At 39.1% G+C, this 26,868-nt stretch overlaps 1 protein-coding gene across 1 annotated transcript in view; it reads left to right on the top strand.

Annotated features, from left to right (window-relative positions):
- Window positions 1–26,868, top strand: part of PTPN4 (protein tyrosine phosphatase non-receptor type 4) — a gene marked incomplete in the record, with an annotated part of 1,345,721 nt that overhangs the window by 662,923 nt on the left and 655,930 nt on the right. The window contains 1 exon segment of the mRNA XM_053698088.1: window positions 1,998–2,170. Coding sequence (XP_053554063.1) covers window positions 1,998–2,170 — 173 coding nt within the window.

Genomic DNA, 26,868 nt, shown 5'->3' with positions numbered 1-26,868 from the left:
TTTAACTATTTTAGCTATTAAATAGTTCTTAACTATTTAATAGCTATTGTACCTGGTTAAAATAAATACAAAGTTACCTGTAAAATAAATATAAATCCTAAAATAGCTATAATATAATTATAATTTATATTGTAGCTATATTAGGATTTATTTTACAGGTAAGTATTTAGCTTTAAATAGGAATAATTTATTTAATAAGAGTTAATTAATTTCGTTAGATTTAAATTATATTTAACTTAGGGGGGTGTTAGTGTTAGGGTTAGACTTAGCTTTAGGGGTTAATACATTTATTAGAATAGCGGTGAGCTCCAGTCGGCAGATTAGGGGTTAATGTTTGAAGTTAGGTGTCGGCGATGTTAGGGAGGGCAGATTAGGGGTTAATACTATTTATGATAGGGTTAGTGAGGCGGATTAGGGGTTAATAACTTTATTATAGTAGCGCTCAGGTCCGCTCGGCAGATTAGGGGTTAATAAGTGTAGGCAGGTGGAGGCGACGTTGTGGGGGGCAGATTAGGGGTTAATAAATATAATATAGGGGTCGGCGATGTTAGGGCAGCAGATTAGGGGTACATAGGGATAATGTAAGTAGCGGCGGTTTACGGAGCGGCAGATTAGGGGTTAATAATAATATGCAGGGGTCAGCGATAGCGGGGGCGGCAGATTAGGGGTTAATAAGTGTAAGGTTAGGGGTGTTTAGACTCGGGGTACATGTTAGAGTGTTAAGTGCAGACGTAGGAAAGGTTACCGCATAGCAAACAATGAGGCTGCGTTAGGAGCTGAACGCGGCTTTTTTGCAGGTGTTTGGTTTTTTTCAGCTCAAACAGCCCCATTGTTTCCTATGGGGGAATCGTGCACGAGCACGTTTTTGAGGCTGGCCGCGTCCGTAAGCAACTCTGGTATCGAGAGTTGAAGCTGCGTTAAAAATGCTCTACGCTCCTTTTTTGGAGCCTAACGCAGCCTTTATGTGGACTCTCAATACCAGAGTTATTTTTATGGTACGGCCAGAAAAAAGCTGGCGTTAGTTTTTCGGGTCGTTACCGACAAAACTCCAAATCTAGGCCTTAGAAATTGGAAAGCCAGACTTGTACCAGGTTTAGCTACCGTCTTTAAAATTCTTCAAGATCAAATTCTTTTTGAGTCATACCACCTCCATGATGCCACTGAGAATAGAATTAAGAAGTTTCTATGGAGATGGTCCCATGTTATTTTATTGTATCCAAGTACGCTTCAAAAAATGATCCTCTCCCCTTTTCTATCATCAGTGAGTTTTGCGGAACTGACTTTATTGAATATTTTTCCATATACCTGGATTGAATAACCCAGTCGGGAACTCCATGAGAGATGGCTGAGATGGGGGCGGGAGTGATGGGATGAGGGTGGGAATATACTTCCTTTTTTTTTTTTTGTCTTGACTGGCCCTGTCTGGTCTTGTCTTTTTTTGTCTCGTCTGGTCCTGTCTTGTTATGTCTTGTTTTGTCGTCTTCTCTTGTTTTGTCTTGTCTTGGCCAGTTTGTCTTGTCTTGTTGGTCCTTTTTGTTTTGTATTGTGTGGTTTTGTTTTGTCATTTTGTTGTTTGTCATGGTTTAGTGTGTTAGATTCTAGGAATAAATACTGAAAACACAGCGTTGTGTATAATTATGAAGTTCTTTTGAAATGTCAATAAGCATATCATGATGTTTGTCAGTTGTTTCTATTTATGATATTTGACATTTGGCCCTGCGTGGCGCAAAAGACAAATACATTTTTTTCTTTGTAACGTTATACATTGCTGGATATAAATAAAATTATAAAAAATAAATTTAATAAAAAAAAAAAAAAATGTTTTACTTCTTGTGCTTTAAATTTACTTTACCCTTTTTCTATTGGCTTATCCTGTCAAATATACAAATAATTTCAGTATATGGCTTCTTCTTATATAGCGTCCTTAGATACATTGTTTTTATATAAATAAGTATTTTAATACGTCATAAAGATAGGTCTTTGTACCTCCCTTTCAGAATGAATATCGAGAAACTCTGCTAGGCTTCAACATGGTCAATTACAGAGCCTGCAAAAATCTATGGAAAGCTTGTGTAGAACATCACACTTTTTTCCGCATGGACTCCCCTCTTCCCCCTCAGAAGAACTTCTTTGCACATTATTTTACTCTGGGTTCAAAATTCCGTTACTGGTGAGTAACTAAGATATGTTTGTTTTAAAATAGATGTTGATAGGTCTTTCTACGTATGTGATACTCTCTATACATTTGTCAGTGTTCTCCTCAGTATTTATTTAATAGGCACCCCACCCAGCTGAATTTGTACTTTGGATAGCTTAAGTAACATTTATAAATAACTTAAAATTTCTTTCATACAGGTTGTGAGAGTCCATAATCCATTACTCCTGGGAATATTTCCCTGCCATTAGGAGTAGGTAAAGATTCCCAAACACCAATGCTCTTTAAAACCCCTCCCCCCTCACTGGCAACTCAGTCTTGTCTTTTTCCATCCATGTTCCTGAAGAAAAGACAATTCTATGGTTATATACCTTAGTACAGGCTTCCATTTGGTCTGGCCTTTGCACCAAGAATCTTTTACAAAAGTTCTGGATGCCTTGATTTCAGTCATAAGGTCTCAGGGGATTTCTGTTTTTCCTTATTACGATATTTTGGTTCAAACGCCGCCTATACTTTTAGCAGAATCTCATCTCAACCTACTGTTGTCATTTCTTCAGCTTCAAGGTTGGAAAGTAAATTTGCCAAAAAGTTCTTTGATTCCTTTGACAAGGTAACTTTTCTCGAATTTAAAATAGATTTAGTCTCTAGGAGAATGCCTTTAACAGAGACAAGGATGTCAAAATTAGTATCTGCCTGTCAGAATCCACAGGTTTAGCCATTTCCTTTAGTAGCTTCCTGTATGGAAATAATAAATTTAATGGTTTCAGCATCAGATGCAGTTCTCTAGCTATGCAGTCTCTCTCATGGGGGTTAGTTCCCTAGCGCATTTCTCTGATTTTTTTCCTTTGTCTCTTGTGCATGTCTGTATGTTCGGCCTGTTGTTAGGTTAGTGTTCATCCAATGCTATATGGATTATTAATGCTCCTAAAGCTTGCTTAGCCTCTGGTTAAGAGTGTAAGTTTTTATTACTTCCAAGAGCTGTTTTAATTGGGTGTAATGTGTCTTTATGTATCCTGCCTTTATGGTTATGTTTAAATTATTATCTCTATTTTGATTTACTCATTTCCTACTGGTTCATCTGTATTTCTATTAATACTAGTACCTCAGAAGCTAGAACTTCTGTACACTTAACTACTAATATTAATGTATTTTTTGCATAATAACCCCTGCTCAGCTTTGCAAATAATGTATGGATCATCTTATGCATTCTGATCAGTCTAATGCTGCTTTTGCTTCTAAGGGTGTCTTTCCTCCCTTTGTTTTTTTGTTCACAGGGAAGTACTTTAGATTTTGCTCCAGGGTTGAAAGATTTTGTACGCTCTACTATAGGTGAGATGTTGGTGGCCATGCCGCCTTCAAGTAAGCGTAAAAACATAATTTATGTAAGAACTTACCTGATAAATTCATTTCTTTCATATTAGCAAGAGTCCATGAGCTAGTGACGTATGGGATATACATTCCTACCAGGAGGGGCAAAGTTTCCCAAACCTCAAAATGCCTACAAATACACCCCTCACCACACCCACAAATCAGTTTAACGAATAGCCAAGAAGTGGGGTGATAAGAAAAAAGTGCGAAAGCATAAAAAATAAGGAATTGGAATAATTGTGCTTTATACAAAAAAAATCATAACCACCACAAAAAAGGGTGGGCCTCATGGACTCTTGCTAATATGAAAGAAATGAATTTATCAGGTAAGTTCTTACATAAATTATGTTTTCTTTCATGTAATTAGCAAGAGTCCATGAGCTAGTGACGTATGGGATAATGACTACCCAAGATGTGGATCTTTCCACGCAAGAGTCACTAGAGAGGGAGGGATAAAATAAAGACAGCCAATTCCGCTGAAAAAATAATCCACACCCAAAATAAAGTTTAAATTTTATAATGAAAAAAACTGAAAACATAAGCAGAAGATTCAAACTGAAACAGCTGCCTGAAGTACTTTTCTACCAAAAACAGCTTCAGAAGAAGAAAACACATCAAAATGGTAGAATTTAGTAAAAGTATGCAAAGAAGACCAAGTTGCTGCTTTGCAAATCTGATCAACCGAACCTTCATTCCTAAACGCCCAGGAAGTAGAAACTGACCTAGTAGAATGAGCTGTAATCCTTTGAGGCGGAGTTTTACCCGACTCGACATAAGCATGATGAATTAAAGATTTCAACCAAGATGCCAAAGAAATGGAGAAGGCCTTCTGACCTTTCCTAGAACCGGAAAAGATAACAAATAGACTAGAAGTCTTTCGGAAATTCCTAGTGGCTTCAACATAATATTTCAAAGCTCTAACTACATCCAAAGAATGCAATGATTTCTCCTTAGAATTCTTAGGATTAGGACATAATGAAGGAACCACAATTTCTCTACTAATGTTGTTGGAATTCACAACCTTAGGTAAAAATTCAAAAGAAGTTCGCAACACCGCCTTATCCTGGTGAAAAATCAGAAAAGGAGACTCACAAGAAAGAGCAGATAATTCAGAAACTCTTCTGGCAGAAGAGATGGCCAAAAGGAACAAAACTTAACAAGAAAGTAATTTAATATCCAATGAATGCATAGGTTCAAACGGAGGAGCTTGAAGAGCCCCCAGAACCAAATTCAAACTCCAAGGAGGAGAAATTGACTTAATAACAGGTTTTATACGAACCAAAGCTTGTACAAAACAATGAATATCAGGAAGATTAGCAATTTTTCTGTGAAAAAGAACAGAAAGAGCAGAGATTTGTCCTTTCAAGGAACTTGCAGACAAACCTTTATCCAAACCATCCTGAAGAAACTGTAAAATTCTCGGAATTCTAAAAGAATGCCAGGAAAAATGATGAGAAAGACACCAAGAAATATAAGTATTCCAGACTCTATAATATATCTCCCTAGATACAGATTTACGAGCCTGTAACATAGTATTAATCACAGAGTCAGAGAAACCTCTTTGACTAAGAATCAAGCGTTCAATCCCCATACCTTTAAATTTAAGGATTTGAGATCCTGATGGAAAAAAGGACCTTGCGACAGAAGGTCTGGTCTTAACGGAAGAGTCCACGGTTGGCAAGGGGCCATCCGGACAAGATCCGCATACCAAAACCTGTGAGGCCATGCTGGAGCTACCAGCAGAACAAACGAGCATTCCTTCAGAATCTTGGAGATCACTCTTGGAAGAAGAACTAGAGGCGGAAAGATATAAGCAGGATGATACTTCCAAGGAAGTGACAATGCATCCACTGCTTCCGCTTGAGGATCCCTGGATCTGGACAGATACCTGGGAAGTTTCTTGTTTAGATGAGAGGCCATCAGATCTATTTCTGGAAGTCCCCACATTTGGACAATCTGAAGAAATACCTCTGGGTGAAGAGACCATTCGCCCGGATGCAACGTTTGGCGACTGAGATAATCCGCTTCCCAATTGTCTATACCTGGGATATGAACCGCAGAAATTAGACAGGAGCTGGATTCCGCCCAAACCAGAATTCGAGATACTTCTTTCATAGCCAGAGGGCTGTGAGTCCCTCCTTGATGATTGATGTATGCCACAGATGTGACATTGTCTGTCTGAAAACAAATGAACAATTCTCTCTTTAGAAGAGGCCAAGACTGAAGAGCTCTGAAAATTGCACGGAGTTCCAAAATATTGATCGGTAATCTCACCTCCTGAGATTCCCAAACCCCTTGTGCCGTCAGAGACCCCCACACAGCTCCCCAACCTGTAAGACTTGCATCTGTTGAGATTACAGTCCAGGTCGGAAGAACAAAAGAAGCCCCCTGAACTAAACGATGGTGATCTGTCCACCACATCAGAGAGTGTCGTACAATCGGTTTTAAAGATATTAATTGAGATATCTTTGTGTAATCCCTGTACCACTGGTTCAGCATACAGAGCTGAAGAGGTCGCATGTGAAAACGAGCAAAGGGGATCGCGTCCGATGCAGCAGTCATAAGACCTAGAATTTCCATGCATAAGGCTACCGAAGGGAATGATTGTGACTGAAGGTTTCGACAAGCTGATATCAATTTTAGACGTCTCTTGTCTGTCAAAGATATAGTCATGGACACTGAATCTATCTGGAAACCCAAAAAAGGTTACCCTTGTCTGAGGAATCAATGAACTTTTTAGTAAATTGATCCTCAAACCATGATCTTGAAGAAACAACACAAGTCGATTCGTATGAGATTCTGCTAAATGTGAAGACTGAGCAAGTACCAAGATATCGTCCAAATAAGGAAATACCACAATACCCTGTTCTCTGATTACAGACAGAAGGGCACCGAGAACCTTTGTAAAAATTCTTGGAGCTGTTGCTAGGCCAAACGGCAGAGCCACAAACTGGTAATGCTTGTCTAGGAACGAGAATCTCAGAAACTGATAGTGATCTGGATGAATCGGAATATGCAGATATGCATCCTGTAAATCTATTGTAGACATATAATGCCCTTGCTGAACAAAAGGCAGGATAGTCCTTACAGTTACCATTTTGAATGTTGGTATCCTTACATAACGATTCAATATTTTTTAGATCCAGAACTGGTCTGAAGGAATTCTCCTTCTTTGGTACAATGAAGAGATTTGAATAAAACCCCATCCCCTGTTCCAGAACTGGAACTGGCATAATTACTCCAGCCAACTCTATATCTGAAACACATTTCAGAAATGCTTGAGCCTTCGCTGGATTTACTGGACGGAAAAGAAAAAATCTCTTTGCAGGAGGCCTTATCTTGAAGCCAATTCTGTACCCTTCTGAAACAATATTCTGAAACCAAAGATTGTGAACGGAATTGATCCAAATTCCTTTGAAAAAACGTAATCTGCCCCCTACCAGCTGAGCTGGAATGAGGGCCGCACCTTCATGTGGACTTAGGAGCTGGCTTTGATTTTCTAAAAGGCTTGGATTTATTCCAGACTGGAGATGGTTTCCAAACTGATACCGCTCCTGAGGATGAAGGATCAGGCTTTTGTTCCTTGTTGTGACGAAAGTAACGAAAACGATTATTAGACCTAAATTTACCTTTAGATTTTTTATCCTGTGGTAAAAAAGTTCCTTTCCCTCCAGTAACAGTTGAGATAATAGAATCCAACTGAGAACCAAATAATTTATTACCCTGGAAAGAAAGGGAAAGCAGAGTTGACTTAGAAGACATATCAGCATTCCAAGTTTTAAGCCATAAAGCTCTTCTAGCTAAAATAGCTAGAGACATATACCTGACATCAACTCTAATGATATCAAAGATGGCATCACAAATAAAATTATTAGCATGTTGAAGAAGATTAACAATGTTATGAGAATTATGATCTGTTACTTGTTGCGCTAAAGCTTCCAACCAAAAAGTTGAAGCTGCAGCAACATCCGCCAAAGATATAGCAGGTCTAAGAAGATTACCTGAACACAAGTAAGCTTTTCTTAGAAAGGATTCAATTTTCCTATCTAAAGGATCCTTAAAGGAAGTACCATCTGCCGTAGGAATGGTAGTACGCTTAGCAAGAGTAGAGACAGCCCCATCAACCTTAGGGATTTTGTCCCAAAATTCTAATCTGTCAGATGGCACTGGATATAATTGCTTAAAACGTTTAGAAGGAGTAAATGAATTACCCAAATTATTCCATTCCCTGGAAATTACTTCAGAAATAGCACCAGTAACAGGAAAAACTTCTGGAATAACTACAGGAGATTTAAAAACCTTATCTAAACGTTTAGATTTAGTATCAAGAGGACCAGAATCCTCAATTTCTAATGCAATTAGGACTTCTTTAAGTAAAGAACGAATAAATTCCATTTTAAATAAATATGAAGATTTATCAGCATCAACCTCTGAGACAGAATCCTCTGAACCAGAAGAGCCATTATCAGAATCAGAATGATGTTCATTTAAAAATTCATCTGAAAAATGAGAAGTTTTAAAAGACTTTTTACATTTACTAGAAGGAGGAATAACAGACATAGCCTTCTTAATGGATTTAGAAACAAAATCTCTTATGTTATCAGGAGCACTCTGAGTATTAGATGTTGATGGAACAGCAACAGGTAATGTAACTTTACTAAAGGAAATATTATCTGCATTAACAAGTTTGTCATGACATTCAATACAAACAACAGCTGGAGGAACAGCTACCAAAAGTTTACAGCAGATACACTTAGCTTTGGTAGCTCCCGCACCAGGCAGCGATTTTCCAGAAGTATCTTCTGACTCAGCTTCAACATGGGACATCTTGCAATATGTAATAGAAAAAACAACATATAAAGCAAAATTGATCAAATTCCTTAAATGACAGTTTCAGGAATGGGAAAAAAATGCCAGTGAACAAGCTTCTAGCAACCAGAAGCAATAAAAAATGAGACTTAAATAATGTGGAGACAAAAGTGACGCCCATATTTTTTTAGCGCCAAATAAGACGCCCACATTATTTGGCGCCTAAATGCTTTTGGCGGCAAAAATGACGCCACATCCGGAACGCCGACATTTTTGGCGCAAAAAAAACGTCAAAAATGACGCAACTTCCGGCGACACGTATGACGCCGGAAACAGAAAAAAAAAAATTTTGCACCAAAAAAGTCCGCGCCAAGAATGACGCAATAAAATGAAGCATTTCAGCCCCCGCGAGCCTAACAGCCCACAGGGAAAGTCAAATTTTAAGGTAAGAAAAAAATTGTTTTATTCAAATGCATTATCCCAAATATGAAACTGACTGTCTGAAAATAAGGAATGTTGAACATCCTGAGTCAAGGCAAATAAATGTTTGAATACATATATTTAGAACTTTATAAACAAAGTGCCTAACCATAGCTTAGAGTGTCACAGAAAATAAGACTTACTTACCCCAGGACACTCATCTACATGTTGTAGAAAGCCAAACCAGTACTGAAACGAAAATCAGCAGAGGTAATGGTAAATATATAAGAGTATATCGTCGATCTGAAAAGGGAGGTAAGAGATGAATCTCTACGACCGATAACAGAGAACCTATGAAATAGATCCCGTAGAAGGAGATCATTGAATTCAAATAGGCAATACTCTCCTCACATCCCTTTGACATTCACTGCACGCTGAGAGGAAAACCGGGCTCCAACCTGCTGCGGAGCGCATATCAACGTAGAATCTAGCACAAACTTACTTCACCACCTCCATAGGAGGCAAAGTTTGTAAAACTGATTTGTGGGTGTGGTGAGGGGTGTATTTATAGGCATTTTGAGGTTTGGGAAACTTTGCCCCTCCTGGTAGGAATGTATATCCCATATGTCACTAGCTCATGGACTCTTGCTAATTACATGAAAGAAATGGTTGTTTATGATAATCACTCTACTAGCTTATCTTTTTTTTCTATTAACCCATTAATGACCGGACCATTTTTCAATTTTCTTACCCTTAATGACAATGGCTATTTTTACATTTCTGCGGTGTTTGTGTTTAGCTGTAATTTCCCTCTTACTCATTTACTGTACCCACACATATTATATACCGTTTTTCTCGCCATTAAATGGACTTTCTAAGGATACCATTATTTTCATCATATCTTATAATTTCCTATAAAAAAAATATAAAATATGAGGAAAAAATTGAAAAAAACACACTTTTTCTAACTTTGACCCCCAAAATCTGTTACACATCTACAATCACCAAAAAACACCTATGCTAAATAGTTTCTAAATTTTGTCCTGAGTTTAGAAATACCCAATGTTTACATGTTCTTTACTTTTTTTGCAAGTTATAGGGCCATAAATACAAGTAGCACTTTGCTATTTCCAAACAACTTTTTTTCAAAATTAGCGTTAGTTACATTGGAACCCTGATATCTGTCAGGAATACCTGAATATCCCTTGACATGTATATATTTTTTTTTAGAAGACAACCCAAAGTATTGATCTAGGCCCATTTTGGTATATTTCATGCCACCATTTCACCGCCAAATGTCATCAAATAAAAAAAAAAGTTCACTTTTTCACAAATTTTGTCACAAACTTTAGGTTTCCCACTGAAATTATTTACAAACAGCTTCTGCAATTAAGGCACAAATGGTTGTAAATGCTTCTTTGGGATCCCCTTTGTTCAGAAATAGCAGACTTATATGGCTTTGGCATTGCTTTTTGGTAATTAGAAGGCCACTAAATGCTGCTGCGCACCACACGTAAATTATGCCCAGCAGTGAAGGGGTTAATTAGGTAGGTTGTAGGGAGCTTGCAGGGTTAATTTTAGCTTTAGGGTAGAGATCAGCCTCCCACCCCCTGATCCCTCCCAAACAGTTCTCTTCCCTCCCCCACCCCACAATTGTCCCCGCCATCTTAAGTACTGGCAGAAAGTCTGCCAATACTAAATAAAAGGAGTTTTTCTTTTTTTTAATAAAAAAAAATAAAATGTTTTAGCTGTGATGGACCCCTGCCTTAGCCCCAACCTCCATGATCCCCCCCCCCCAGCTCTCTAACCCTCTCCCCTACCTAATTGCCGCCATCTTGGGTACTGGCAGCTGTCTGCCAGTACCCAATTTGCCCCAAAAACAAGTGTTTTTTTTGCAATTTTTTGCAATTTTTAATGTTTTCTGTAGTGTAGCAGCCCCCCACAATACCCCAACCCCCTCCCCCTCCCAGATCCTTATATATTTATTTTTTTTTAATTCTTTTTTCCCCCTCTTCCCTTCTCATTGGTGTCAGTGGCCAGCTAATCAAGCGCGCACGCGCGCCCCCACACGCTCCCGGCACCCGGCGTGCACATAGCACTTACAGGAACCGGATGCCGGGTAGCGATGGGCCGCCCACCCGCCTCCCTGATATGCTCCCACCCACCAACGAACCGGCACCATCGCTACCGGTGCAGAGAGGGCCACAGAGTGGCTCTCTCTGCATCGGAGTCTTCTGAAAAGGTATTGCAGGATGCCTCCATATGGAGGCATAACTGCAATACCCTGAGAGCTGCTGGAAGCGATTGCGATCGCTTCCAGCACTCTCTTAGACAACTGACGTACCAGGTACGTCTATTGTCATTAACTGGTTGTTAATGCATGACGTACCTGGTACGTCAGTTGTCATTAAGGGGTTAAGTTGAATGATCTAGGCCTTGGTTCTTCTGTTTCATCCTCTAAGTATTTTCAGATGATCAAGAGTCTTTGGTAAGGAAACTGAATTTTCCTCTTTCTTTCTTTAAGCTTTAACTCCTTTGTTCTTTTTTAAGAGAAGTGTTATGTACTTTATCAGCTCAGGATTTTAAGTTCCTGAGGATAAGTCTTTTAAACTGCTGGATTTAATTTCTAAACCTTCTGCTAAATCTCCTGAAGTTTTTCCAGTCCCTGATGCTATCTCTCAGATATTTCTAGAGTGGTTTAAGTCTGGTATCCCTTTAAATCATGCTCAAAGATTTAAAAGGAGGGTTGCCTGCTAATTTGAGTTTTGAGAATCTATTTCTAAAGTGGATGGGGCTTTCTTTCATGTAATTAGCAAGAGTCCATGAGCTAGTGACGTATGGGATATACATTCCTACCAGGAGGGGCAAAGTTTCCCAAACCTCAAAATGCCTATAAATACACCCCTCACCACACCCACAAATCAGTTTTACAAACATTGCCTCCCGTGGAGGTGGTGAAGTAAGTTTGTGCTAGATTCTACGTTGATATGCGCTCCGCAGCAGGTTGGAGCCCGGTTTTCCTCTCAGTGTGCAGTGAATGTCAGAGGGATGTGAAGAGAGTATTGCCTATTTGAATTCAATGATCTCCTTCTACGGGGTCTATTTCATAGGTTCTCTGTTATCGGTCGTAGAGATTCATCTCTTACCTCCCTTTTCAGATCGACGATATACTCTTATATACCATTACCTCTACTGATTCTCGTTTCAGTACTGGTTTGGCTTTCTACTACATGTAGATGAGTGTCCTGGGGTAAGTAAATCTTATTTTTGTGACACTCTTAGCTATGGTTGGGCGCTTTTATATAAAGTTCTAAATATTTGTGTTTAAACATTTATTTGCCTTGATTCAGGATGTTCAATATTCCTTATTTCAGACAGTCAGTTTCATTATTTGGGATAATGCATTTGAATAATCCATTTTTTTCTTACCTTAAAATTTGACTTTTTTCTCTGTGGGCTGTTAGGCTCGCGGGGGCTGAAAATGCTTCATTTTATTGCGTCTTTTTTGGCGCTGACTTTTTTGGCGCAAAAAATTTTCTAAGTTATTTCCGGCGTCGTACTTGTCACCGGAAGTTGCATCATTTTTTGACGTTTTTTCGCCAAAAGTGTCAGCGTTACCGGATGTGGCGTCATTTTTGGCGCTAAAAGCATTTAGGCGCCAAATAATGTGGGCGTCTTTTTTGGCGCTAAAAAATATGGGCGTCATTATTGTCTCCACATTATTTAAGTCTCATTGTTTATTGCTTCTGGTTGCTAGAAGCTTGTTCATTGGCATTTTTTCCCATTCCTGAAACTGTCATTTAAGGAATTTGATCAGTTTTGCTTTATATGTTGTTTTTTCTATTACATATTGCAAGATGTCTCAGATTGACCCTGGATCAAAAGCTACTTCTGGAAAAACGCTTAACTGAGTTCAGTTCTACCAAAGCTAAGTTCATTTATTTTAAATGTTATAAATGTTTATCTTTAGCTATGGTTTGTAATAAGTTATTATGATATACTTTTACATGCAGAATCCATTAGTATTTATGTTTTATTGCCATTCTTACATCTTATGTACAAGAAATATTTAAAAGATTTATAAGAAATATTTTTCTGATTCTATTTTAAAGGCTTTGTCTGACTTCATGCCTTCTAATAAAATTTTTAGGTCTCTTTCACTTCTTTTTTAATTATTGAAGTTTCAAATGACCAACAACATTCTGTTTTATCCTTCTCTGATGATGTTTTTTCTCTTTCAGAATTTTTCTTCATCAGATATTGACACTAACAAATCTACTTTTTTATTATTTTTCTATTATTAAAGTACATTTGTTCTTTGTTGAAAAGGTGTTGATTATTTTGGATATTAAGGTAACTAGTTCTTTAAGACTAGCTGACACTATTTCTGCTTTTTTATTCTTCTGTGTTTTCAGAAGTTTTCTTTCCAATTCCTCATACTAGGGAATGGAATAGGCTGAGAATTTTCTTTTATTCCTTCTTCTAAGGTTTTAAACTATATTCTTTGCCAGCAGTTAAATTCAATTTGAAGGGTTCTCCAATTTATTGGGGCTATCTCTACTCCTACTAATTATGCTATTGTTTCTATAGCAAAATAGTATTTATTTTCCTTTAGATGGTTGTATCTTATTTATGGAAAATTATTTAGTTTCAGGTACTTTTCTTGGTCCTGTGATTTATTTGGATGTTGCAATTGCTTCATTTTTGTTCTGTTTACTTTAAGATCAAGTATCAGATTATGATTTATTTTACCGTTCTTAAGGGACAACATTTACTAGACTAGGTGCTGTTGCATTTGTCTTGTTGTTTTGCATTTATTGATTATGCAAGTCCACTGTATTGACTGTTCCTTTACCTGGTCTATCATGCTAATAATTTCATTTGTGTCTTCATTTTATTGAATATTTTCGCAAATGAGGGTTAATCTATGTCTTTAGCTATTTTAGCTAGAAGAATTTTGTGATTTTTTTAAAAAAAATCCATATTTCTTTTGTTCTAAGATAATCAATTATTTGTTTTATAATTGGATTCAATTCTTAACTGTTACTCTGGGCTTCAAGATTGAGTTCTAAGACTAAAACTTTAAGCTTATATACTGGTTTGGTTGTTCTTATTAAGGAACAAATTCCTGAGTTCTTTCCCAAGTAACATGTTTATAATTGGGGTTCGAAATCAGCTCCCTAATATTGCGATGTATGTGCCGTATTCCAGCTTGGCTGGTAAAGGGCAGGTTAAGACTTCTTTGAAATTTATTTGGTTCTATTTTGTCCAAATTTCTTTGATTTTATTCCAGTAAGGCTAACACTTTCTTTTAGTGTGTTTCTGTCCTATATATTTTGGGTACTGTTGAAGCATGGCTGGGCACCCATGGGGTTCAAGCGCTGCTCAGACCTGGAATCTTCTGGGGTATTTCTTCCAGTTCCTTTTTTAGGAACCGGGTTTGGAGTTTTATTCAAACTATTTTGCCTTTTTATGGTCATTGATAGCATTATTTGTTTTCATTAGATACAATAAATACATATTTTCATTTTTCTGTTTTCATTCAGACTATTTTCTGAGGATGCGGAATCTCATATGATTCACTTGCCCTTCAGGACATAGTTATAGGATCTTTTTTTCGAAAGCTCTTGATTCCTCACACAAGGATCACCTTTTTTTAGGTTTCCAGATAGTTTGTGTCACTGTCTTTGTCTCTATCAGACAAGGGATAATTCTATTGGGTTCCGTCTGTCGGTACCTTTAGTCTCTATTATTTCCTTCAGTTGCTATATATGCATAGAAGTTTAGGTCTTATGGCCACAGCATTGGATTCAATTCCCTTTGCTCATTTTCACTAGAAAGAACCTTTCCAGTCTTTTATGAGTGTTGTTTCTTCTAGAACATGGTTGGAGGATCAATTTACCAAAAAGTTTGTTGATTCCTCAGACAAGGGTAACCTTTTTTGGTTTCCTGATAGATTCAGTGTCCTTGACTCTGTCTCTGACGGACAAGAGACGTCTGAAATTGGTTTCAGCTTGTCGAAACCTTCAGTCTCCATCTTTCCCTTCGGTAGCCTTATGCATGGAAATTCTAGGTCTTATGACTGCTGCATTGGACGCGGTCACCTTTGCTCGTTTTCACATGCGACCTCTTCAGCTCTGTATGCTGAACCAGTGGTGCAGGGATTATACAAAGATATCTCAATTAATATCTTTAAAACCGATTGTACGACACTCTCTGACGTGGTGGACAGACCTCCGTCGTTTAGTTCAGGGGGCTTCTTTTGTTCTTCCAACCTGGACTGTGATTTCAACAGATGCAAGTCTGACAGGTTGGGGAGCTGTTTGGGGGTCTCTGACAGCACAAGGGGTTTGGGAATCTCAGGAGGTGAGATTACCAATCAATATTTTGGAACTCCGTGCAATTTTCAGAGCTCTTCAGTCATGGCCTCTTCTAAAGAGAGAGTCGTTTTGTTTTCAGACGGACAATGTCACAACTATGGCATATGTCAATCATCAAGGAGGGACTTACAGTCCTCTGGCTATGAAAGAAGTATCTCGAATTCTGGTATGGGCGGAATCCAGCTCCTGTCTAATTTCTGCGGTTCATATCCCAGGTATAGACAATTGGGAAGCGGATTATATTAGTCGCCAAACGTTACATCCGGGCGAATGGTCTCTTCACCCAGAGGTATTTCTTCAGATTATTCAAATGTGGGGACTTCCAGAAATAGATCTGATGGCTTCTCATCTAAACAAGAAGCTTCCCAGGTATCTGTCCAGATCCAGGGATCCTCAGGCGGAGGCAGTGGATGCATTGTCACTTCCTTGGAAGTATCATCCTGCCTATATCTTTCCGCCTCTAGTTCTTCCAAGAGTAATTTCCAAGATTCTAAAGGAGTGCTCGTTTGTTCTGCTGGTGGCTCCAGCATGACCTCACAGGTTTTGGTATGCGGATCTTGTCCGGATGGCCACTTGCCAACCGTGGACTCTTCCGTTAAGACCAAACCTTCTTTCACAAGGTCCTTTTTTCCATCAGGATCTCAAATCCTTAAATTTGAAGGTATGGAGATTGAACGCTTGATTCTCAGTCATAGAGGTTTCTTTCATGTAATTAGCAAGAGTCCATGAGCTAGTGACGTATGGGATATACATTCCTACCAGGAGGGGCAAAGTTTCCCAAACCTCAAAATGCCTATAAATACACACCTCACCACACCCACAAATCAGTTTTACAAACTTTGCCTCCTGTGGAGGTGGTGAAGTAAGTTTGTGCTAGATACTACGTTGATATGCGCTCCGCAGCAGGTTGGAGCCCGGTTTTCCTCTCAGCGTGCAGTGAATGTCAGAGGGATGTAAAGAGAGTATTGCCTATTTGAATTCAATGATCTCCTTCTACGGGGTCTATTTCATAGGTTCTCTGTTATCGGTCGTAGAGATTCATCTCTTACCTCCCTTTTCAGATCGACGATATACTCTTATATATACCATTACCTCTACTGATTCTCGTTTCAGTACTGGTTTGGCTTTCTACTACATGTAGATGAGTGTCCTGGGGTAAGTAAGTCTTATTTTTGTGACACTCTAAGCTATGGTTGGGCACTTTTATATAAAGTTCTAAATATTTGTGTTTAAACATTTATTTGCCTTGATTCAGGATGTTCAATATTCCTTATTTCAGACAGTCAGTTTCATTATTTGGGATAATGCATTTGAATAATCAATTTTTTTCTTACCTTAAAATTTGACTTTTTTCCCTGTGGGCTGTTAGGCTCGCGGGGGCTGAAAATGCTTCATTTTATTGCGTCATTTTGGCGCTGACTTTTTTGGCGCAAAAAATTATTTATTTCCAGGGTCGTTCTTGTCACCGGAAGTTGCGTCATTTTTTGACGTTTTTGCGCCAAAAGTGTCGGCGTTACCGGATGTGGCGTCATTTTTGGCGCTAAAAGCATTTAGGCGCCAAATAATGTGGGCGTCTTTTTTGGCGCTAAAAAATATGGGCGTCATTATTGTCTCCACATTATTTAAGTCTCATTGTTTATTTGCTTCTGGTTGCTAGAAGCTTGTTCACTGGCATTTTTTCCCATTCCTGAAACTGTCATTTAAGGAATTTGATCAATTTTGCTTTATATGTTGTTTTTTCTATTACATATTGCAAGATGTCCCATGTTGAAGCTGAGTCAGAAGATACTTCTGGAAAATCGCTGCCATCAACATCTAATACTCAGAGTGTTCCTGTTAACATAAGAGATTTTGTTTCTAAATCCATTAAGAAGGCTATGTCTGTTATTCCTCCTTCTAGTAAGCGTAAAAGGTCTTTTAAAACTTCTCATTTTTCAGATGAATTTTTAAATGATCATCATTCTGATTCTGATAATGTTTCCTCTGGTTCAGAGGATTCAGTTTCAGAGGTTGATGCTGATAAATCTTCATATTTATTCAAAATGGAATTTATTCGTTCTTTACTTTAAGAAGTCTTAATTGCATTAGAGATAGAGGACTCTGGTCCTCTTGATACTAAATCTAAACGTTTAAATAAGGTTTTTAAATCTCCTGTAGTTATTCCAGAAGTTTTTCCTGTTACTGGTGCTATTTCTGAAGTAATTTCCAGGGAATGGAATAATTTAGGTAATTCATTTACTCCTTCTAAACGTTTTAAGCAATTATATCCAGTGCCATCTGACAGATTAGAATTTTGGGACAAAATCCCTAAGGTTGATGGGGCTATCTCGACTCTTGCTAAACGTACTACTATTCCTACGGCAGATAGTACTTCCTTTAAGGATCCTTTAGATAGGAAAATTGAATCCTTCCTAAGAAAAGCTTACTTATGTTCAGGTAATCTTCTTAGACCTGCTATATCTTTAGCGGATGTTGCTGCAGCTTCAACTTTTTGGTTGGAAGCTTTAGCGCAACAAGTAACAGATCATAATTCTCATAGCATTGTTAATCTTCTTCAACATGCTAATAATTTTATTTCTGATGCCATCTTTGATATCATTAGGGTTGATGTCAGGTATATGTCTCTAGCTATTTTAGCTAGAAGAGCTTTATGGCTTAAAACTTGGAATGCTGATATGTCTTCTAAGTCAACTTTGCTTTCCCTTTCTTTCCAGGGTAATAAATTATTTGGTTCACAGTTGGATTCTATTATTTCAACTGTTACTGGGGGGAAAGGAACTTTTTTACCACAGGATAAAAAATCTAAAGGTAAATTTAGGTCTACTAATCGTTTTCGTTCCTTTCGTCACAATAAGGAACAAAAGCCTGATCCTTCCCCTACAGGAGCAGTATCAGTTTGGAAACCATCTCCAGTCTGGAATAAATCCAAGCCTTTTAGAAAGCCAAAGCCAGCTCCCAAGTCAACATGAAGGTGCGGCCCTCATTCCAGCTCAGCTGGTAGGGGGCAGATTACGATTTTTCAAAGAAATTTGGATCAATTCGATTCACAATCTTTGGATTCAGAACATTGTTTCACAAGGTTACAGAATAGGCTTCAAGATAAGGCCTCCTGCAAGAAGATTTTTTCTTTCCCGTGTCCCAGTAAATCCAATGAAGGCTCAAGCATTTCTGAAATGTGTTTCAGATCTAGAGTTGGCTGGAGTAATCATGCCAGTTCCAGTTCTGGAACAGGGGCTGGGGTTTTACTCAAATCTTTTCATTGTACCAAAGAAGGAGAATTCCTTCAGACCAGTTCTGGATTTAAAATTATTGAATCATTATGTAAGGATACCAACATTCAAAATGGTAACTATAAGGACTATTCTGCCTTTTGTTCAGCAAGGGCATTATATGTCCACAATAGATTTACAGGATGCATATCTGCATATTCCGATTCATTCAGATCACTATCAGTTTCTGAGATTCTCTTTCCTAGACAAGCATTACCAGTTTGTGGCTCTGCCGTTTGGCCTAGCAACAGCTCCAAGGATTTTTACAAAGGTTCTCGGTGCCCTTCTCTCTGTAATCAGAGAACAGGGTATTGTGGTATTTCCTTATTTGGACGATATCTTGGTACTTGCTCAGTCTTCACGTTTAGCAGAATCTCATACGAATAGACTTGTATTGTTTCTTCGAGAACATGGTTGGAGGATCAATTTACCAAGAAGTTCATTGATTCCTCAGACAAGGGTAACCTTTTTAGGTTTCCAGATAGATTCAGTGTCCATGACTCTGTCTCTGACAGACAAGAGACGTCTAAAATTGGTTTCAGCTTGTCGAAACCTGCAGTCTCAATCATTTCCTTCGGTAGCCTTATGCATGGAAATTCTAGGTCTTATGACTGCTGCATCGGACGCGATCCCCTTTGCTCGTTTTCACATGCGACCTCTTCAGCTCTGTATGCTGAACCAGTGGTGCAGGGATTATACAAAGATATCTCAATTAATATCTTAAAACCGATTGTACGACACTCTCTGACGTGGTGGACAGACCACCATCGTTTAGTTCAAGGGGCTTCTTTTGTTCTTCCGACCTGGACTGTGATTTCAACAGATGCAAGTCTGACAGGTTGGGGAGCTGTTTGGGGGTCTCTGACAGCACAAGGGGTTTGGGATTCTCAGGAGGTGAGATTACCAATCAACATTTTGGAACTCCGTGCAATTTTCAGAGCTCTTCAGTCATGGCCTCTTCTAAAGAGAGAGTCGTTCATTTGTTTTCAGACGGACAATGTCACAACCGTGGCATATGTCAATCATCAAGGAGGGACTCACAGTCCTCTGGCTATGAAAGAAGTATCTCGAATACTGGTATGGGCGGAATCCAGCTCCTGTCTAATTTCTGCGGTTCATATCCCAGGTATAGACAATTGGGAAGCGGATTATCTCAGTCGCCAAACGTTACATCCTGGCGAATGGTCTCTTCACCCAGAGGTATTTCTTCAGATTGTTCAAATGTGGGGACTTCCAGAAATAGATCTGATGGCTTCTCATCTAAACAAGAAGCTTCCCAGGTATCTGTCCAGATCCAGGGATCCTCAAGCGGAGGCAGTGGATGCATTGTCACTTTCTTGGAAGTATCATCCTGCCTATATCTTTCCGCCTCTAGTTCTTCTTCCAAGAGTGATTTCCAAGATTCTAAAGGAGTGCTCGTTTGTTCTGCTGGTGGCTCCAGCATGGCCTCACAGATTTTGGTATGCGGATCTTGTCTGGATGGCCACTTGCCAACCGTGGACTCTTCCGTTAAGACCAGACCTTCTATCGCAAGGTCCTTTTTTCCATCAGGATCTCAAATCCTTAAATTTGAAGGTATGGAGATTGAACGCTTGATTCTCAGTCATAGAGGTTTCTCTGACTCTGTGATTAATACTATGTTACAGGCTCGTAAAACTGTATCTAGGAAGATATATTATCGAGTCTGGAAGATTTACATTTCTTGGTGTTTTTCTCATCATTTTTCTTGGCATTCTTTTAGAATTTCTAGAATTTTACAGTTTCTTCAGGATGGTTTGGATAAAGGTTTGTCTGCAAGTTCCTTGAAAGGACAAATCTCTGCTCTTTCTGTTCTTTTTCACAGAAAGATTGCTAGTCTTCCTGATATTCATTGTTTTGTACAAGCTTTGGTTCGTATAAAACCTGTTATTCAGTCAATTTCTCCTCCTTGGAGTTTGAATTTGGTTCTGGGGGCTCTTCAAACTCCTCCTTTTGAACCTATGCATTCGCTGGACATTAAATTACTTTCTTGGAAAGTTTTGTTTCTTTTGGCCATCTCTTCTGCTAGAAGAGTTTCTGATTTATCTGCTCTTTCTTGTGAGTCTCCTTTTCTGATTTTTCATCAGTATAAGGCGGTGTTGCGAACTTCTTTTTAATTTTTACCTAAGGTTGTGAATTCTAACAACATTAGTAGAGAAATTGTGGTTCCTTCATTGTGTCCTAATCCTAAGAATTCTAAGGAAAGATCGTTGCATTCTTTGGATGTAGTTAGAGCTTTGAAATATTATGTTGAAGCTACTAAATTTTCTAAAGACTTCTAGTCTATTTGTTATCTTTTCCGGTTCTAGGAAAGGTCAGAAGGCCTCTTCCATTTCTTTGGCGTCTTGGTTAAAGTCTTTGATTCATCATGCTTATGTCGAGTCGGGTAAAACTCCGCCTCAAAGGATTACAGCTCATTCTACTAGGTCAGTTTCTACTTCCTGGGCGTTTAGGAATTAAGCTTCGGTTGATCAGATTTGCAAAGCAGCAACTTAGTCTTCTTTGCATACTTTTACTAAATTCTACCATTTTGATGTGTTTTCTTCTTCTGAAGCAGTTTTTGGTAGAAAAGTACTTCAGGCAGCTGTTTCAGTTTGATTCTTCTGCTTATAATTTCATTTTTTTTCATTATAAGATTTAAACTTTATTTTGGGTGTGGATTATTTTCAGCGGAATTGGCTGTCTGTATTTTATCCCTCCCTCTCTAGTGACTCTTGCGTGGAAGATCCACATCTTGGGTAGTCATTATCCCATACGTCACTAGCTCATGGACTCTTGCTAATTACATGAAAGAAAACATAATTTATGTAAGAACTTACCTGATAAATTCATTTCTTTCATATTAGCAAGAGTCCATGAGGCCCACCCTTTTCTTTCATGTAATTAGCAAGAGTCCATGAGCTAGTGACGTATGGGATATACATTCCTACCAGGAGGGGCAAAGTTTCCCAAACCTCAAAATGCCTATAAATACACCCCTCACCACACCCACAATTCAGTTTTACAAACTTTGCCTCCGATGGAGGTGGTGAAGTAAGTTTGTGCTAGATTCTACGTTGATATGCGCTCCGCAGCAAGTTGGGGCCCGGTTTTCCTCTCAGCGTGCAGTGAATGTCAGAGGGATGTGAGGAGTATTGCCTATTTGAATGCAGTGATCTCCTTCTAAGGGGTCTATTTCATAGGTTCTCTGTTATCGGTCGTAGAGATTCATCTCTTACCTCCCTTTTCAGATCGACGATATACTCTTATATATACCATTACCTCTACTGATTCTCGTTTCAGTACTGGTTTGGCTATCTACTATATGTAGATGAGTGTCCTGGGGTAAGTAAGTCTTATTTTTTGTGACACTCCTAGCTATGGTTGGGCACTTTGTTTATAAAGTTCTAAATATATGTATTCAAACATTTATTTGCCTTGACTCAGAATGTTCAACTTTCCTTATTTTTCAGACAGTCAGTTTCATATTTGGGATAATGCATTTTAATTTAACATTTTTTCTTACCTTAAAATTTGACTTTTTCCCTGTGGGCTGTTAGGCTCGCGGGGGCTGAAAATGCTTCATTTTATTGCGTCATTCTTGGCGCAGACTTTTTTGGCGCAAAAATTCTATTTCCGTTTCCGGCGTCATACGTGTCGCCGGAAGTTGCGTCACTTTTTGACGTTATTTTGCGCCAAAAATGTCGGCGTTCCGGATGTGGCGTCATTTTTGGCGCCAAAAAGGGATTACACGAAGATATCTCAATTAATATCTTTAAAACCGATTGTTCGACACTCTCTAACATGGTGGACAGATCACCATCGTTTAATTCAGGGGGCTTCTTTTGTGCTTCCGACCTGGACTGTAATTTCAACAGATGCAAGTCTCACAGGTTGGGGAGCTGTGTGGGGATCTCTGACGGCACAAGGAGTTTGGGAATCTCAGGAGGTGAGATTACCGATCAATATTTTGGAACTCCGGACAATTTTCAGAGCTCTTCAGTTTTGGCCTCTTCTGAAGAGAGAATCGTTCATTTGTTTTCAGACAGACAATGTCACAACTGTGGCATACATCAATCATCAAGGAGGGACTCACAGTCCTCTGGCTATGAAAGAAGTATCTCGAATTTTGGTTTGGGCGGAATCCAGCTCCTGTCTAATCTCTGCGGTTCATATTCCAGGTGTAGACAATTGGGAAGCGGATTATCTCAGTCGCCAAACGTTGCATCCGGGCGAATGGTCTCTTCACCCAGAGGTATTTCTTCAGATTGTTCAAATGTGGGAACTTCCAGAAATAGATTTGATGGCGTCCCATCTAAACAAGAAACTTCCCAGGTATCTGTCCAGATCCCGGGATCCTCAGGCGGAGGCAGTGGATGCATTATCACTTCCCTGGAAGTATCATCCTGCCTATATCTTTCCGCCTCTAGTTCTTCTTCCATGAGTAATCTCCAAGATTCTGAAGGAATGCTCGTTTGTTCTCCTGGTAGCTCCGGCATGGCCTCACAGGTTTTGGTATGCGGATCTTGTCCGGATGGCCTCTTGCCAACCGTGGACTCTTCCGTTAAGACCAGACCTTCTGTCACAAGGTCCTTTTTTCCATCAGGATCTGAAATCCTTAAATTTAAAGGTATGGAGATTGAACGCTTGATTCTTGGTCAAAGACATCAGGATAAGGCGGTGTTGCGAACTTCTTTTGAATTTTTACCTAAAGTTGTGAATTCCAACAACATTAGTAGAGAAATTGTGGTTCCTTCATTATGTCCTAATCCTAAGAATTCTAAGGAGAAATCGTTGCATTCTTTAGATGTTGTTAGAGCTTTGAAATATTATGTTGAAGCTACGAAATCTTTTCGTAAGACTTCTAGTCTATTTGTTATCTTTTCCGGTTCTAGAAAAGGCCAGAAAGCTTCTGCCATTTCTTTGGCATCTTGGTTGAAATCTTTAATTCATCTTGCTTATGTTGAGTCGGGTAAGACTCCGCCTCAGAGAATTACAGCTCATTCTACTAGGTCAGTTTCTACTTCCTGGGCGTTTAGGAATGAAGCTTCGGTTGACCAGATCTGTAAAGCAGCTACTTGGTCCTCTTTGCATACTTTTACTAAATTCTACCATTTTGATGTATTTTCTTCTTCTGAAGCAGTCTTTGGTAGAAAAGTACTTCAGGCAGCGGTTTCAGTTTGAATCTTCTGCTTATGTTTTTCGTTAAACTTTATTTTGGGTGTGGATTTTTCAGCAGGAATTGGCTGTCTTTATTTTATCCCTCCCTCTCTAGTGACTCTTGTGTGGAAAGATCCACTTCTTGGGTAGTCATTATCCCATACGTCACTAGCTCATGGACTCTTGCTAATTACATGAAAGAAAACATAATTTATGTAAGAACTTACCTGATAAATTCATTTCTTTCATATTAGCAAGAGTCCATGAAGCCCGCCCTTTTTTTGTGGTGGTTATGATTTTGAATAAAGCACAATTATTCCAATTCCTTATTTTATATGCTTTCGCACTTTTTTTCTTATCACCCCACTTCTTGGCTATTCGTTAAACTGAATTGTGGGTGTGGTGAGGGGTGTATTTATAGGCATTTTGAGGTTTGGGAAACTTTGCCCCTCCTGGTAGGAATGTATATCCCATACGTCACTAGCTCATGGACTCTTGCTAATATGAAAGAAATGAATTTATCAGGTAAGTTCTTACATAAATTATGTTTTTTTGTGGTGGTTATGATTTTTTTGTATAAAGCACAATTATTCCAATTCCTTATTTTTTATGCTTTCGCACTTTTGTCTTATCACCCCACTTCTTGGCTATGCGTTAAACTGGTTTGTGGGTGTGGTGAGGGGTGTATTTATAGGCATTTTGAGGTTTGGGAAACTTTGCCCCTCCTGGTAGGAATGTATATCCCATACGTCACTAGCTCATGGACTCTTGCTAATATGAAAGAAATGAATTTATCAGGTAAGTTCTTACATAAATTATGTTTTTTCTACTTTGGTACTTGAAGATTATACCTCTTTTAGAGTCCCTATAGATTTAAAATTAGACTTCATGGAAAGGCTTTTTCAGCAAGCTGGTTTTCTGTTTAGGCCAGCAATCAGTATAGCTTGCAATGCGGCAGCTTCAAGTAGCTTAAGTAGTCCTGTCAACCTCTCAGTGAGAGCCTGGGCGAAAGTTAGAGTCTGGAGATGCAGGAAGAGAGTCTTTCTGCAAAACAATCCCGACTCTCATTAACAGCTCCATAAGCAATCAGTGTTGACGCGTTTGGCTGCCTGTATTTCTCTTGTAAAGGTGTATCCAGTCCACGGGTTCATCCATTACTTGTGGGATATTCTCCTTCCCAACAGGAAGTTGCAAGAGGACACCCACAGCAGAGCTGTTTATATAGCTCCTCCCCTAACTGCCACCCCCAGTCATTCTCTTGCAACTCTCGACAAGAAAGGAAGCATCAAGAGATATGTGGTGACTTAGTGTAGTTTTTACCTTCAATCAAGAGTTTGTTATTTTTAAACGGTACCGGCGTTGTACTGTTTTACTCTCAGGCAGAAATTGGAAGAAGAATCTGCCTGGAGGTTAATGATCTTAGCGGTTTTTAACTAAGGTCCATTGCTGTTCTCACACATAACTGAAGAGTATGGAAAGACAACTTCAGTTGGGGGGACGGTTTGCAGATCACCTGCTTTGAGGTATGTTCAGTATATTTTTTTCTAGAGAGATGATAAGGTCTAGAAAATGCTGACAATGCCTGGTATATTTGAGGTAAGCCTGATACAGTGATTTAACATGACTGTGATCATGCTTACAAGATAAGGGTAATATTCATGTTAACTCTCATATTACTTAGTGTAAAAACGTTTGCATAACTTACAGAAAGAACGTTTTTTTTCTCTGAGGGGGATAAATCTTTATTTGGAGCCTAGTTTTCCACATGGCTTGTTAGATTACTCCTAGGAGTACTTTTTTAAGGCCCTCTGACATTGAGTGCATGGTGGGAGGGGCCTATTTTCACGCACTTTATGCGCAGTTGATATTCAGACTGAGACATCCAGCTTCCCTAAAGGAGTCCTCTGGCATCTAGGACCACTATAGAGGGTTTGTTTCCTGCAAAAATCGTGTTTAAGGGCAGGTAGGAGCCACACCGGAGCTGTGGCAGTGTGTTTGACTGTTTTTAACGGTTTTACCCTTTTTCTAATCCGGTTTGGGGCCTAAGGGGTTAATCATCCATTTGCAAGTAGGTGCAATGCTGCTTTAGTATCTTATACACACTGTAAAAATTTCGTAGAGTTTACTACTTTTTAACACTGTTTTGCAGTTTATGTGGTAGTTTTTTTCTCTTAAAGGCACAGTACCGTTTTTGTTTAATTGCTTTTTCACATTTATTAAAGTGTTTTCCAAGCTTGCTGGTCTCATTACTAGTCTGTTAAACATGTCTGACATAGAGGAAACTCCTTGTTCATTATGTTTAGAAGCCATTGTGGAACCCCCCTCTTAGAATGTGTACCAAATACACTGAACTTTCTATAAGTTATAAAGACCATATTATGGGTTTTAAAGATTTATCACCAGAGGTTTCTCAGACTGACAAAAGAGAGGTTAAACCACCTAGCTCTCCCAATGTGTCAGAACCTATATCTCCCGCTCAAATGAGGCGAAGTACATCTGACGCGTCCAATGCGTTTACCTTACAAGACATGGCGGCAGTTATGAATCATACCCTCACAGAGGTATTGTCTAAACTGCCAGGGTTACAAGGAAAGTGAGACAGCTCTGGGGCTAGAACAAATACAGAGCTTTCTGACACTTTAGTAGCTATGTCTGATATACCCTCACAATGTACAGAAGCCGAAGCAGGAGAGCTTCTATCTGTGGGTGACATTTCTGATTCAGGGAAGGTGTTACTTCAGTCTGACTCTGAAATGACATCATTTAAATTTAAGCTTGAACACCTCCACTTGTTGCTCAGGGAGGTTTTAGCAACTCTGGATGACTGTGACACCATTGTAGTCCCAGAGAAATTGTGTAAAATGGACAAATACTTTGCAGTGCCTGTTTACATGTTTTTCCAATCCCTAAGAGGTTTTCAGAAATTATTACGATGGAATGGGATAGACCAGGTGTACCGTTCTCTCCCCCTCCTGCTTTTAAAAAGATGTTTCCCATAGATGCCGCTACACGGGACTCGTGGCAGACTGTCCCTAAGGTGGAGGGAGCAGTCTCTACCCTAGCTAAGCGTACAACTATCCCCGTCGAGGACAGTTGTGCTTTCCTAGATCCAATGGATAAAAAATTAGAGGGTTTCCTTAAGAAAATCTTTATACAACAAGGTTTTATTCTCCAGCCTCTTGCATGCATTGCCCCAGTCACTGCTGCAGCGGCTTTCTGGTTCGAGTCTCTTGAAGAGGCTCTACAGGTGGAGACCCCGTTGGATGATATCCTAGACAGGCTTAAAGCTCTTAAGTTAGCCAATTCATTT

Source organism: Bombina bombina, chromosome 1 (genome assembly GCF_027579735.1).
Source record: "Bombina bombina isolate aBomBom1 chromosome 1, aBomBom1.pri, whole genome shotgun sequence".
Taxonomy (NCBI): Eukaryota; Metazoa; Chordata; class Amphibia; order Anura; family Bombinatoridae; genus Bombina; species Bombina bombina.
Note: the sequence above shows the minus strand (reverse complement) of the source record. Positions and strands in the feature narration are given on the sequence as shown.